The sequence below is a fragment of the Leptonychotes weddellii genome, chromosome 15 (assembly GCF_054177405.1).
Source record: "Leptonychotes weddellii isolate Sample4059 chromosome 15, ASM5417740v2, whole genome shotgun sequence".
Classification (NCBI taxonomy): Eukaryota; Metazoa; Chordata; class Mammalia; order Carnivora; family Phocidae; genus Leptonychotes; species Leptonychotes weddellii.
This window is the reverse complement of record NC_138383.1, coordinates 49,989,841-50,005,073: the sequence shown is the minus strand read 5'-3', so window position 1 is coordinate 50,005,073 and position 15,233 is coordinate 49,989,841. Positions and strand designations below refer to the sequence as shown.

Sequence of the window (15,233 nt, the reverse complement as noted above, 5' to 3'; positions counted from 1 at the left end):
AGGGAAGAGGAAGGAGGGGGAGGAGGGAGGGGAGGAGGGGAAGAGGGGGAAGGGGAGGAGAGGAAGAGGCAGCGGCAGGCAGCGGGGAGGCGGGCGGGCCGGGCTGGGAGGGGGAAGCCCGGGCTGGGAGGGGGAAGCCCGTTCAGCCCGGCAGGCAGGGAGCTCAGACAGGGAGCTCAGGGAGCTCACGGAGGAGGACGGCCATAATCAGGGGCTGGATAATAATGAGGCTTCCCGTGCGGGTTTTCCCCTGTAGCACAAACAAATCGTTATACCTCATTGCCAACCTCCTCCCGGGGGAGTCAGGTGTCCACAGACCCGAGGGAAGGGACCAGGGGACCTGTGTGGCCTGTCTGTCCCCACATTGCTTCTAATCCCAGGGGTGGTGCCCGGCTGGCTCAGCGCCAGAACCAGTCTCCAATCTCGAATCTCAGGCTTGTGAGTTCGAGCCCCACGCTGGGCAGAGAGGTTACTTTTAAAAAATAATAATAAATAAATAAGTAAAAACGGTTCCAGACGGGAGGTCCACCAGGGGCGGTGAGGGGGGCCCTGGGGAGAGAACCCGCCCCCCCGAGCGGCAGGGGGGCGTCGAAGGAGCCCGCGGGAAGGGCAGGGAGGGCAGAGGGCACAGAGCTGAGCCAGGCCGCACAGCAGGTGGAGGGCGAGGCGCAGGGAACCAGACTGGGAAAGGAAGACCAGGGCTGCTCTTCACAGGGTGGAGGCCCCACCAAGGGCCAACTCAGAATGAATGACAGCTGCAGGGACGCAGATGACACAGGAGGACTTCCTGACCAGCAGGATGGAGCCGACAGGCTCCCCAACTTTTCACTCGGTCTCCTCAGAACCTTCCCTGGCCGCATTCCCGCCAGGCTGGGGCCTGGTGAACCAGTTCACGCGTTCGGTCAGCCAACACTGAGCGCCTGCTGGACCCCCAACCATGGTGACGAACAGAACTGAGCGGCGCCCTCCTTCGCCGAGCTTGCAGGAAGCAAGGAAGGACTAAGGCGAGGTCCCTGCGGCACAGGGGGCCAGGGAAGGCCTGCTGGGGGTCTGGAAGGTTCCAGGCTCTGGGGCAGGAAAGCCTTCACTCTCTCGGCCCGGGGGAGCCCGGCTGCCCCAGCATCCAGCCTGGAGTCCACAATCGAGCCTTTCACTAAGCACTTTGCAGCTTTCTGAACCGAGGTCCCAGGTCTCACACCCTAACAAAGCCAGGCGTCCCCCTCAGGGTGGCCAGGGTGAGGCCCAGGGCAGGGCGCGGGCCTCCTGACTCAGGGGGCAGGACAGACAGGAGTTTCTAGCTCAGACCCTAGATTTTGCAGCTGGTGTCTCTTCCAGGGAAGCGGGAGGCCTTTCAGGGGATGGTGGAAGGCTCTAGGGCAGGGAAAGGGAAGCCAGCCGCACCCCCACCGGGGGGTCGGTGACTCACCACCCACAGCCGAGGCGGGCTTCTTTCCCAAACGCCACGCCAAGGAGGACAGGCATGCCCACAGACCCCAGGAGACGCCCTTTCTTGCCTAAGCTCAGTCGGACCGCTCCCACCTCCAGCTGGCAGTCACCCACACGTTACAGCCGCCCCATGCGGTGGCCCTGCCGCCCTCATTTGACACAAGTGAGGCGTGGGCTTAGTGATGACCTTGCCAATGGTCACCCAGTAAGTGCTGGAACTCGGGCGGGAGTCCGACTCTGTCTCCAAGGGTGCCCTTAGGGCGAGTGGCGACAGGGGAGGCCCCACCAGCCCAGGCCCGTCCCTGTCTCCCCAGGTCAGTCACCTGGCCGCGCTGCCCTGCCCCTGGGCGCTAGCGGACTCGGGAGACGGTCCCTGAAGTGCAGGCACACTCCGACCTGGAAGGCAGGCCTCTCTGCAACACGGGGCTCTCCTGCCCCCCTTCTCCCCCTGGGTGACTCGAGTCCCAAGCCCGCCTCTCCTGCCTTTTTCCCTCTTTCCCCTTGAAGGGCAGTGAGGAAATGGCAAATGGTGTGGCCAGAGGAAGGCCAGGAGGCCGGGCAGGCCACTGCACTGACCACCTCTATCCTAAGAAACCCAGCTCAAGTCCAGGTCACGCTCCAGGCCTGTCCAGGGCCGCGGGCACCCCAGAGGCAGGCTGACCCGGCTCCACACCCTCCAGGCTGGAGGCCCAGGACGGGCCGTCAAAGGGGCCTCAAGGGCTACCCATGGTTTCCCCAAAACATCTCTAGCAGCTCACCACCCCCTCGCCCCACACGTATTTAGGCCTTTCCGTGGCCCTTCATCCCACAGGAGACGCATCGGGGCACGCTACCCACCCACCAGCCGGCACCAAAAACCTCCCTCCTTGACAGGATGTTGTCTGTGTCTGAACTTCTGGGGCCTAGAATGGTTCCTATCCATACACAAATACGCGTTCACTGACCACAGCTTCCAGCCAGAGCCGCACCCCTGGCCACCCTCGGGGACCCTCGGGGACGGGGAACACAGGAAGGACTAAGCCCCCCGGGGCCGCAGAACTCATCAATGGCTGGTTTTCTCCCGCTTCGAGGGGCATCTGGCCCTCACGCACAAGTGCAGAAATGCTGCTACAGTTTGTTACCACCCCCCCCAACGGCCCTTCCAACCCACTCTAGCGGGCCCACCGGCCCCCAGGACGAGAAGTCAGAGCTGAGCCGAGCACGACGGTGAACGCCAACACAGCAGAACCAGAAACAGGGCGGGGGGGGTGGCCGAGAACCCCTTAACTTCTCTTTCCAGGCCCGGCTTCATTTAAAATCCCCCTCAGAGGCCAGGTGGGCCGCCCAGCAGGAGGGATGGACGTGTTCGGGGCGACTTCTGGGACTCCGGGCCACCTCACCTGACCCTGCTGTGTCAGGCCCCCCTCCGCTCGCTCAGCTCGGCACACACAAAACGGGGGCACGGGGGGGACAGGTGGCAAGTGGTGGGTCCTGGGGCTGGGGCTGCAGAGCGGGGACAGAGCTCCTGTCTGGGATGGGCGCACAACGTGAGGGTACTTAGTACGCCTGCTCAGCACCCTTAACCTGGCTAAGATGGTAAAATGTTATGTATATGCAACTACGGTAAAGAACGTTTTTTTAAAGGGAGGAGTGACACAGTCTTCCTCTCTTCCTGCCGAAGAACAGGCCTCTTTCCTGAATCATTCAACTCTCTTCCAAACGAAATCTTCTGGATTCTTTTTTTTTTTTTTTTTCGGTAAGATTTATTTATTTAAGGGATGCCTGGGTAGCTCAGTCGTTAAGCGTCTAATCGAGTCCCGCATCGGGCTCCCTGCTCTGCGGAAAGCCTGCTTCTCCCTCTCCCACTCCCCCTGCTTGTGTTCCCTCTCTCGCTGTGTCTCTGTCAAATAAATAAATAAAATCTTAAAAAAAGAAATATTTAATATACACATAGAGAGAGCAGAGCGTTCTTAAGAGAGCGAGCACAGGGTTGGGGGGACAGAGGGAGAGAGGGAGAGAATCCCAAGCAGGCTCCATGCAACATGGGGCTCGATCTCAAGACCCCGAGATCACAACCCGAGTCGAATGAAACCAAGAATCGGACGCTCAATAGACTCAGCCACCCAAGATGACCCAATCTTCTGGATTCTTGTGTACGTCTCCCGTCTTTCCCTCCTGGCATCAGAGTGCTCTGTCCAGAAGCCCATCACCCCGAAATCTCTATCCATCCCGGGCACAGGCCCCGTGAAGTTTCGTATACCTGGCCCGAGCCCACCAATGCCAACCCACCTGCAGTCCTCAAAGACCCAGGCTAACGTCTCACTCCCTCTTCTCGAAACATGCCCCACGTTTCTGAATAAAGCCTGTCCTCTACCAAGACCCAGATCCAGACCGTGGGCTCCTCAAGGGCAGGAACCACATCTCACACAGGCTGTCTCCAACCCACGAGGCAGGCCACAGACGACGCGAGCACAGACCCACGGACAGTGGCCGTCCCCGCGCGAGCCCACACGGCCCGCCACCACAGGCATTCCCAAGGGAAGCAAGGAGAAAACCACGCTGCCCACACACACGGTGTAGGACGCGAGCCACGCCGTGCCCTCTCCTCCGCGCGCACCCGCCCTGCCCCCCAGAGTAGGCTGGCAGCAGGGGCACAGGCTGTGCAGAGTGAGTCAGACCCGAGTCTGACTCCGAGATCTGCCACGTCCTGGCCGTCCAACCCCAGACAAGGTCCTGGGACTCCCCACGTTCTCTGAGCCTTGACAGGGAGGAGGTCGCCCGCTCTGAAGGGCTACCGTGAGGGCTGGCGAGATTATGTAAGCACAGAACCTACTGCACACTTAGGTGTTCCTTACTGTTCTTATTCCAACCCCAAAAGCCCTTCTGTGACGAACCCACATTAAAACGGAAATGACAGGGCGCCTGGGTGGCTCAGTCGTTGAGCATCTGCCTTCGGCTCAGGTCACGATCCCGGGGTCCTGGGATCGAGCCCCGCGTCGGGCTCCCTGCTCCGCGGGAAGCCTGCTTCTCCCTCTCCCACTCCCCCTGCTTGTGTTCCTGCTCTCGCTATCTCTCTCTCTTTCAAATAAATAAAATCTTTGGAAAAAAAATAAATAAAATAAAACGGAAATGACTTGGATCAAACTGACGGAAGAGAAAAGGGGCTCGCTGGGAGTCTAAAGGGCAAAGGAACGACAAACTGTGGGGCCACATGCTGCCTGTCCCCCCCCCCACCCAGTGTTGTTCGACACGTGGGCCCGAGGTGGCTTCCAGAGGGAGGGACCGTGTTCGGGTCAGAGGATTGCGGCGCCTCCACACCCCGGCGAGACAAGGCCAGGGGCCCGCCAAGTTGAGAGGCAGCGAGAGGTAGGTGGCAGCCCTGTCCCTGGGCTTTACCAGCTTGTCCCCATCGCTGCTCTACCCCCCGCCCCTCACCCACCCCCAAGCGTACCCGAGGCAAGTTGCCTTCCTCCCTATGCAATCTGAGTCATGGTGCTCGCTCGCCACACCTCTGCCTCCCAGGGGCCAACCTGAGAGTGCAAAGACTCGAGAGGAAAGACCAGTGCGCTAGCCTCCTGTCCCAGACCCCGGGGGCGCACCTGCTTCTGCCTGCTGGGCAGTGGGGCGCTCCTGCTGGTTTTCTTGAAGACTCCTTCCCAAGCCGCTCAGAATTAAAGACCAAGTACTACACGCTTCAGCCACCTTCTCACAAATGTGCCTTGAAAGAAAGAGTGGGTGGGTGGTAAAGAGAGAACACGAAAATCGTCTTCCTTCCAGCCTGGCTTGGAGCCTGCCCACTTTACCTTTGGAGGTGTGCGGGCAGACACACAAAAGCTGTCAGGGCAGATGGGTGCCGGGCGCAAGGCCATGTACGGCCTGCATCCCTCTGTCCACCCAGAGCTCGGGCGAGCAGGGGACTTGGCCTGGCCCGTCCCAAGCCCACACCAGGTAACCTGGGTGGAAAAGCGATTCTTCCCTGCGCTGCCCACACTCAGGGCATTAACGTCCCCGGTGCTCTGTACACACAGTGACAGCGTTTCCAGATGCCCCTGGGGGGAGGGCAGCGCCGCCCCGGCCGAGGACCACCGAGTAAGGGACCCGGGCAGGGTACGCGGGGTGCGCTCCGCTGCCTGCAGGTCAGATCTAGCGGGAGAGGACAGGTCGCAGCAATGCTCGGAGCCGCATCTCCCGCTAAGCCAGTGGTTACTGGGCCCTGCTACGTGCTCTGTGAGGGATCAACAGGAAGGAAGGGTCATGGTCCTCTACCTAGGGAAGCGCTGGGACAGACAAGACCGTGAAACAACATTCGATACGAGGCAGGACAGGCAGGACGTAGTCAAATGCTGAATTTCGGGGCCTGTGAGAAGGAGGAGGTGACCGGTGAGGGTGGGCACGGTCAGGAGAGGCTTTGGGAGAAAGCAGAAGTTGAGGTGGCTTGAAAAAGGTGGCCTTCTCTTCCCGCAGCCCTGCTGATCCTCGATCTGTCCCTGAAAGGCTCGCTGTTCACGGAAAACTGCTCCAAACCGGTGCTTCCAGGAGCGGTTCAGCAACACAAGCCCCTCCAATCCTCTCCCCAAATGGTTCCCGGTGGAGAAGGGCGTGAGGATCCCCCACTCTCCCCCAGAAGGCCAGCCCAGGTCAGGCCTGCTCCCAGGGGCCTTCTCGTCCCACAGGCCAGGAGGTGGACCTGCTTCCCTGCAGCCCTGACTCCAGGTGCCGGGAGCTCAGGGTGCTGGGGGCTCCGGATGCTAGGGGACACGGGGTACCGGGGCTCCGGGTGCCGGGGGCTCCGGGTGCCGGGGGACACGGGGTACCGGGGCTCTGGGTGCTGGGGGCTCCAGATGCTAGGGGACACGAGGTACCAGGGGCTCCGGGTGCCGGGAGCTCAGGGTGCTGGGGGGCTCTTGGGTGGGCCCTGCAGACTCTCCTGCTGTGGGGACATGCACATCCCCGCTGAGTCTGCAGTCTAACCACCTCCGCTGTCCAGGGCCTTCTGGCCTCCTCCCTCACCAGCCACTCCACGTTTCCTAGGCGGAGTCCCCTCCTTGTCCTCCATTCATCCCTCTCTGCCCACGAGGGCTCCTCCCATAGGCTGTACCACCAAGCACTCTACGGCCCACCCTCCCGACACCAAAGCTTCTCCTGGCGTCTGGCTCCCCCAAGAAGCCCAGGACTGTGGCTTCCCCAGCTCTGCTTCATTTCAAACGTGCAAAACCACGAACAGTCCCCCTGCACACCCCACTCATCCTTTACTTGCACACAATGTCAACTGAGACCCGCATCTATTTATATACAGCATCTACCTAGACGCTGGGAAGGATCCCACTTCCCACAGCCCGTGACAGCAAGAGCAGGCCCAGGGCCGGGCCCGCCTGTGTTTATTTCTGGGAGACTCACCTACCTTCCAACGCCAGCCAGCACTCAGGCTCACGGCCCCTGGTGACACCACCGTCCCCCACCCCCACGCGGGTGACTGTGTGAGACGGGAATGCAAATTGGCCGGAAGGTAGTAATCACTTCCCTGTGTACAGTACGAGCACATCACGCTGCATACCTTCGCTGCATACGCCCTTATTACAAACCTAAGATAACGTGTCCAGTGATAAGCCTTGTCCCTCACACGCCCGCTCCAGACAAGGAGCAACCCACCCACCCTCTGCGAGTGATGACGCGTGGTTCACACTGACCCCGTGCTGAGACCCTACCCCCAGTAAGTAAACATGAGGGTCGGTTGAGTCGTACGTCCCTCGCATGTGCAGTCCTTTACCCTTCAAAACCAACTCCTTTGTTCCTCCCACAGGAAGGTTCTGAAGAAATCCTTTTGGACATGAAGCCTGGAGTTCCCACCCCATCCTCAGGCCCCGGGGCGCTTGGTTGTTGACTAAACGCTCCGCCCTAAGCATGGCCCCATTCCAGGGTCTCCCGATTCCGGCTGTCACCAAACTACCCGCTGGTTCTCCTCTGCCTGCTCTTTCTGTGGCAACACCAGCTCGGTTTTCAGACATGTAATCTGTTTCTCCCTCGATCGACCAACCAAATATTTTTGTCTTATAAAAAGTAAGAATGATTCTTGCTATACCCGCCCATGGCATACTAAAGTTTTCTGCCACAGTCTTTATCACGTTTGCAATTACATATGTGACCGTATACATACACGTGTATGGTTATTATTTTGTTAATGTCTCTCCCCACTCCTAGACTCCAGGAAAACCCAGTCTATCTTGTACATCAATGTGCCCTCTGTGCCTAGTTCCAGATCTTTCCATAAACAAAACAGGAAGCCTAGCACAGTTACCAAGCACATCCTCGGGCTGTCTGGCCCCTGGACTGAAATCTCCAGGGGCTCCTTGGGTCACTGGAATTCCATCCTTTCCTTCTCTCCTCCGTGTACCATTCCCTACCCTGAGAAAGAACAAAAAGCCTCAAGTACCTTCTCAATTAGCCTCTAGAAGAGCTTCCTGTGGATGGAAGAATCCCAGACTCTAGTCAAGGACGGGCTGGTTAGGAGGAGAATGGCAGGAAGAACAGGAGAGGAGAGAGAATGAACGTGGGTGTGGCCAGGGCCCACATCTGCCACCAAGTAAGGTTTGTATCTCCCTATATTCTGGGGGCATTCAGGAAACGTTTCGAAAGGTGACTTATTAACCTGACTACTTTTCATTCTGTTTCTGCAACCTAGGAAAGCCGGAGGGAGTTGGGGGTGTAAAGCAGATGCCTGGGGAGGAGAAAGGACTGGGCATCAGATTTCAAGATGACTGAAGACAGGACAACAGAAAATCGCTTTAATTCATGGGAATCAGACTGAATAAAAACTTCCCAATCTTGAGGATTCCAAGACACTGAGGAGAGCAGCAACAGTTAAGAAAGGGGGAGCCTGGGGCGCCTGGGTGGCTCAGTTGGTTAAGCGACTGCCTTCGGCTCAGGTCATGATCCTGGAGTCCCGGGATCGAGTCCCGCATCGGGCTCCCTGCTCGGCAGGGAGTCTGCTTCTCCCTCTGACCCTCCTCCCTCTCATGCTCTCTGTCTCTCATTCTCTCTGTCTCAAATAAATAAATAAAATCTTTTTTTTTTTAAAGATTTTATTTATTTATTTATTTGAGAGAGAGAGAAACAGCATGAGACGGGAGAGGGTCAGAGGGAGAAGCAGGCTCCCCGCCGAGCCGGGAGCCCAATGTGGGACTCGATCCCGGGACTCCGGGACCATGACCTGAGCCGAAGGCAGTCGCTCAACCAACTGAGCCACCCAGGCGCCCAATAAATAAAATCTTTAAAAAAAAAAAAAAAGAAAGGGGGAGCCTGGCCGCCGCTGCGACCAAGATGGTCGGGAAACTCGCCACCTTCCTCAAGGATGCCTGGGCCTAGGAGCTGGTGCTGGTCACGTCCTTCACCACCGGGGGCCTCGCTCTAATTCTGCCCACCCTCAGCCCCCTCACCAAATACGCCACCATGATCAACCAGGCCACGCCCTACAACTATCCAGTGCCCCTCCGAGATGATGGGAACATGCCCGACGTGCCCAGCCGCCTCCGGGACCCCCAGGGCCCAAGCTTGGAGTGGCTGAAGAACTTGTGAGCACCCCCGGTGACATGGAGGAGGCCCCTCCCCTGAGCCAATAAAATGCGAACAGCGGGGGGAAAAAAAAAAAAAAAAGAAAGGGGGAGCCTGACGGGGCGCCTGGGTGGCTCAGTCAGTTAAGCGCCCGACTCCTGGTTTTGGCTCAGGTCACGGTATCATGGGTTGTGGGATGGAGCCCCGAGTGGGACTCCGTGTTCAGCAGGGGGTCTGCTTGAAGATTCTCTCCCTCTGCTCCCCCCACTCTCTCTGAAATAAATAAATAAACCTCAAAAAAATAAAAAGGAAAGAAGGAAAGGGGGAGCCTGAGCTTGCAAAAGCACGTCTGAGGTGGATGCACCAGAGCTGATTCCACAGCTTCGTGCAGTACCGAGCCCGACGAGTCACCCTGCCCATAGCACCCAGAACCTGGTTCTCCAAACAGCCGCCTGCCAGTGCTGGGTGACTGACGCAGGAAGGGGTGTCATCCATCACTTCGTCCGGCACACCTCTGTCCGGAGCCAGCAAGATTGGTCAGGCCGGCTCTCAGAAGGCTTCTGGAGACGCTCTCTGGCCCCAGGCCTGTTTTGTGTTTCTGGGTAGAGAGATTACCTCCACATTCCTCACTTAGAGACCCAGGCCCGAGTACGAGCTTGTGAAGAGCGGCTGCACTCTTCCTGCCATCTTGTCCCAAAATGACAGGGGAGGACACTACGTATCCAAGCTGCGTGAGCTGCCCCGTCTGAGGCACGCAGTACCGAGTCGAAGGGACGGAGGCCAGGCTTGACATTAGGGTTCCACACGGCGTGGTGTCCGCGGGGCTCTTGGGGCCAGCCGGCAACCTTGCTGACCTGCTGTGTCACTGTCGGAAGCCCACTTTCCCACACACCGTCCCCTCCACGTATCACTAAGGGCCCCGGCAATCCGTTCTGTCCGCCAGCAGAGAGCGTGCGGGGCGAACGGCTGAACAGCTGGTTCTAGCAAACTCCTCTGCAACCGCCCTTCCATCGTTCTGCCGAAGCAGCCCTGCTCCCCGCTGCCCTCCCCCCGGCTCCCTGTCCACAGCTGGGCAGCGGGCACATCAGAACCCACTGGCCGGACGGTGCTCGGCAGCCCGGAAACGCAGGCCCAGAGCTGCCAGTTCTCCCAGCGGGGCTGGCCCCGTGGCCTCACCGGACGGGAGAGGGGGGCAAGAGGCTTCTCCAAAAAACAGACACAACAACACGAAGTCATTTGGAAAGGGACATCTCTGTCTGCACGACGACCCGGCAACAGGACCCTCCTGACTGGGCGCCATGACATTACTTCGACACGGTGACACGGAGCAGGGCTCCACAGTTTCAAGGACAGCACAGCCTAAAACTTCCAGCTGATCGGACAGGAAAAAGAAGGTGTTTGATTTATGAAGTGGGTCAGCCGAAAGGAGCGATGCCAAAGGAAAGAGGTCAGCCTGGGGTCTGCTCCCTCCTTGTCCCGTCCGGCTGACTGAGACTTATCCTTTGTGGGAAGCCAAGAGCCACAGGTCAGAAGATTCTTCTGGAATGTCACCACGCTTGGACACAGAGAAGGTCTGAAGCAAGAGGCCCGTGTTTTCTCTTGGATGGTCCTAAGTTTACTTCAAGGGCATCACACGCAGACGGAGGCTTCCAGAACTCTGTTCACCACCAGACAAGGTCTCATCCCAAAACCAACTCCGAAGAGGTATCCTTGTGTGTCCACAGAAGAGGGGCAAGAGGACACCTAGCAAGCATGACATTTACTGGATGCTCTCTCTGAGCAAGCTTTGTGCTGAGAGCTCTCACTTGTCACAAGACACGTTTATTCAACAACCACTGAGCCTCTGCCACGTGCAGAACCGCGATACAGACTGGCACGCAAAAATGAGCCGGACGGTCAAAATCCTGGCTTCCACTGGCCTCACGTTCTCGTCGAGGTTGATAAGAACAAATACATCTGTCCGCCGGTGATAAATACGATGAAGTAAAAGAAAGCAGACTAAGGGAATGCTATATAAAACTCCCATAGAAATAAAGCGGGGGAAGCAGTGCTATTTCGGATGCAGCGGCGCTGGAAGGCATCTCTGACTGCCATCTGATGACAGGAGCGGCAAAACGTCCCCATGTGCCAGCCACCGGACCGAAGACTCCCCGGGCGGGACTCGCTGAGTCTGCAGCCCCTCTGAGATCCCCCCACACAGAGCCAGGACGGAGGGCTCTCTGCAGAATCCGACACAGTTACACAGTGAGTGACAAAGCCGGGACTTGAACTCAGAAGTCCGCAGCCCCACGCTACTGGGCTGGGGGAGAAATGGAGCCTCAGAGGTCAAGTGCGCCCGTGCTCACAAAGCGGCAGGCCCACTGGCCTTTCCACACGGAGCTAGGAGCTCAGTGCCATTCAATCTGGCCCCGTCAGACTATTACTCTCATCACCAGCTGAAAACCAAACCTTCTCCTGAAACAAGAGGAGAAAGAACGTGGGCTCTGCAAGGCCAGCTACTAAGTGAACATGTTCGCCTCTCATCCCCCCGCCCCCAGGCCCCCAACACAAGATGCTGTAGGAGAGGGAAACAGGCTCTGCTAATTCTCCAGGCTGTCGGTTCCCACTGGAGAACAGACAGGGACAGAACAGGAGATGAGTGAGCCGCTGCTCCACAGGGCCACAGCGGCTCTGGAGGTGGAGCAGAGGGGACAGGCCCTGAGAAAAGGTCAGCAGCAAGGAGAAAGGAGGCCCTCCCTAGCCCGGTTTCAAAGAAAGCACAGCCCTCCCTCCTGCCCTGCGGTAATGGGGCGGCAGGGTGAGGGGAAGGGGAGTGCTTCCTTGAGAAGCAGGAGGCAGGAAAGACAGATGCCCCGGGAGCAGGTCTGAGGCCCCTCCAGACCTCTCCAGACGGGAGGGAGAGGAGAATGAGGCAGGAGGCTAACTCGGCTTCTAGCAGAGAAGTCCAGAAAGGAAATACCACAGCCAAGGTCAGAGGCTGTTTGCAGAATTGCTGGAAATCCCAGGTTGGGAAGTCCGGGCGAGAGGGGAGGATTCAAGGAAAGGAGAGGCCAGAGCAGAGTTCCACAGGGTTTCAACCAAAGGTCACGGTTTGGACCCTCCCGTTTTTTTATTGTATGTCAGCCACCAGAGCCACAGGGACCTGTGACCAGGGTTAATCAACAACCAGGGTGGGAAGGGAAGATGGGGGTTCATCCTAGAGCAGAGCACAGTCAGGGGAGCCTGGAATTCCATCGTATTATACCCCACCAGACCTCTGCCTGCCAGCGCGCACGGCGCGCACACACACAGGATGAAATTCAACACTGAGTCTCCCTCAGCAGCAACCTATCACCTTATCTCCGGCAAGCCAGGTCTCCCAGCCCAACATTGCACCAAACAAATTATGACCTGAATGGCAAAAAAAACTGTGTCACCTAGAGAAACCCAATTAACGACATGACTCTGCTCTCCTCCATTCCCCCCTCCAGGCGTATCCGGGGCACCTATGTGGCTGACCGCCTTTTCCCACGACTGGCCGAGTTCCCTGGCTAGCTCCAAAGCCAGACCGTTGACACAGGGGCCTCGGGAGAAGCCGATCCAGAGCCAACCCAGAGCCGGGAAATGCTACTGCCCCCCACACCCCGGCCTGTGGAGGAAGCGCGAGGGACACAGCATAAGCACACCACCTGGGAGGACAGTCCGAGGAGCGTTCACCTTGAAATCACTAAGTTGCTCCTCAAGCCGGCGCTCCTCGCTGAACACAAATGCTCCTGAGAGCTCCCAAATGGGGGCGTGCACGTGCCCCAGAAGGGACAATCAATAGGTATTCCGAAGAAATTCCTGCTGTGGTTGCCTCCTCTGATCCCCTCTCCTAATGAGCCCCTCCCCTGAGAGATCTCCATCACCTGGGGGGGCCTCCCCCCCATCCCCGGCTGCTTTTGCAGCCTCCCCACCGACCACATGTTCTGGGTGAGTCCATACACATAAACATCCTTCCGCGGCCCGTGCCAGGGTTCGGGAGAGACCCAGCGCCCCCCTCCCCCCCGCACTGGTCTCGGCTCCAGCCCCGCACCGCCGCAGAGTTGGTCATGCAATAGGCAGGGACCCTGCGACCGGAAATGCCTGGTTCTGGACCGCTGCACTTGAAACACGAGAGGAGGCCGAGGGAGAGCGGAGCCCGGGGACGCGGGCGACCGCAGGAGGCGCGGGGTGCAGAGCGGCAGGCTGAAACTCCGGCCAGGGGCGAGGTGCAATCCAGGGGTGGGCGAGGAGGGGGAGGCTGTCAAGGCAGTGGCAAAGTCAAAACCCGAGGCGCCGAGAGGGGGGGAGGAGGAGGGGGAAGGAGACACAAGTAAGGGCAAGGCTGGAAAGAGGCTGGGAGGGGCACCGGCGGCGAGACTCTGCAGGTGGCGGGGCTGGGCGGGGGGAAGCGGGGTGGGGGAAGGGGGGCCGGGGCCCGCGTGCAGGCCGAGGGGGCAGGGGAGTGTGGGGGCGGGGCAGCACAGGGCGGGGACCGACCTGGCTCCCGGAATCTGCAGCGCGTGCACCGAGAAGGGGAGCCGAGGGCGGGGGCCCCGCAGCGGCGGCGCCCGGGCGAGGGGCGGGGGGCGCCGGGGCCGGCGGAGGGGCGCCCGGGCGGCACGTGAGGCGGCCGGCCGCGCCGCTCCCCGGCGGCGGGGGGCAGGAACCGGGGCGAGGCTGGGGGCGGCGCGCTCACCCGCAGGGCGGACAGGTCGATGTCGTCCAGGCTGCGGGCGGGGGCTGGGTCGCCCATGGCCTCCGCGGGCAGCCGGGCCCCGGGGCCGCTCACGCTCCGGCTCGGTTATTCCGCTGCCGCCGTCGCCGCTTCTCCCCCATCGGGGGATCCCGGGGGCGGACTCCGCCGCGCCTCCGCGGGAGGACGCGGAGGGGGAGGGCCGGCGGGAGGACCGACCCACCGACTGACAGGAGCTAGCGCCCGGAGCCCGCAACCCGAGCCTCCCGACTCTCCTGCGCAGGCGCGGAGTGGCCGCGCGCCGGGAGGGTGGATGAGGGAACGTGACGCGAGCGCGCCGGGTTCCCCTCCCCCTAGGCGCCGACACCTGCGCGCAGGCGCAGGAGACAGAGCGAGAGCGAAAGGCGCGCGCGAGGACCGAGCGGCCGCGCGAGCCTGGCGAGCAGAAGTGGGCGGTGGCCGGGCGGCCGCGGAGCGCGCCCACCGGCCGGCGCGCGTGCGCACACGCGTTTCCTTCCCTTCCCCTGTGTTTTGCCCTTTCTCTCCCCCATTTCCTCCTTCGCTCTCCTTTGACGCTTTTCCTTCCCTTTCCCTCCTCTTTCGTGTGCCCGGCTGCCAATCAAGCCACCCACCTCTATTTGCGGGGGAAGGGGGCGGGACCCAACCCCCCGATTACTAGGGGGGTTGTTATGGTAACTCCCCACGCGAGGACTGGGTGGCCTCTAGATAGGATGGGCTGTCCACCCACCTAATTGCCATGGCAACAGTGGAGCCGCCGAGGGAGGGGCCTCGGGGTGAGAATTTGGCTAGAGAAACCACGTGGGAGTTGGGCGGGGGCGCCGGGGGCCTCGGGAGTGCCCTTTACCCCCTCACTGGCTGGAGTCGGGAGTGTAGAGGAGGGGACCTGAGATCGCAGGGCGGGGAATCCTCCCGCACACCTTTGTCTCTGCACAAAGGAGCTGTTTCAACAATTATGCATTGACCGATCCCTGGAGCCGCGTGTGGGGGAAGGGGTGGCAGGGGGAGGTGGAGGAGAGGTGGACGAACCCATGTCCAACCCCTCCAGATCTTGCTTGGGTCACCTTAGGTCTAGTGTGGGCACAGCACCCCCAGCCATTAGCCTCACTGGAGGCTGGGTGAGGCTATGAAAAGAACCAGGAGTCATGTTCTGCCACTGTCGTGCTGTGTGACCTTGAGCAAGTTGCTTTGCTTCTCTGGGCTTTTCTTTCCCTGCGAAGTAGAGGAAGAAGGCTGTTTGCTCCCCGAGATCACTTCCAGCAATATTGTCTCTGAAAGACCGCAACACCCGTCTTAATGCAAACATCGCTTAGGAGAGTTTGAATGAAAAGTCCTTGGAAAGGGGTTAACATCCTCGTTTCTAGACCCTTCTCTTTAGCACATTTGGATGCACGTCCAGTTTTGCTCCCCTCCCCTCCTGTTTGCCTTGTCATTGTCCTTGTCCACGCCACAATCCCCACTTACCTCCATTACTCTTTATCAGCCACCTGCCTGGTCTCCCTGCCTGGACCCCCTCAAGTCAATTCTCCATACCCACAGCGATTTT

At 59.7% G+C, this 15,233-nt stretch overlaps 1 protein-coding gene and 1 pseudogene across 16 annotated transcripts in view; one reads left to right on the top strand and one right to left on the bottom strand.

Moving 5' to 3' along the window:
- The window catches only part of MINK1 (misshapen like kinase 1), a 42,867-nt gene extending 28,898 nt beyond the window's left edge, over positions 1 to 13,969 (bottom strand). For 10 of the 16 annotated variants that reach the window (XM_081805867.1, XM_081805868.1, XM_081805869.1 and 7 more), the window contains exon 1: positions 13,673 to 13,969. In XM_081805867.1, the coding sequence (XP_081661993.1) occupies positions 13,673 to 13,729 (57 nt within the window). In that variant the 5' untranslated portion in view covers positions 13,730 to 13,969. The remainder of the gene's footprint in view (positions 1 to 13,672) is intronic. The other 6 variants (XM_081805872.1, XM_081805873.1, XM_081805880.1 and 3 more) reach the window with 1 other exon arrangement.
- LOC102734405 (NADH dehydrogenase [ubiquinone] 1 alpha subcomplex subunit 3 pseudogene) lies at positions 8,743 to 9,055 on the top strand (annotated as a pseudogene).
- Positions 13,970 to 15,233: the final 1,264 nt, after the last annotated feature.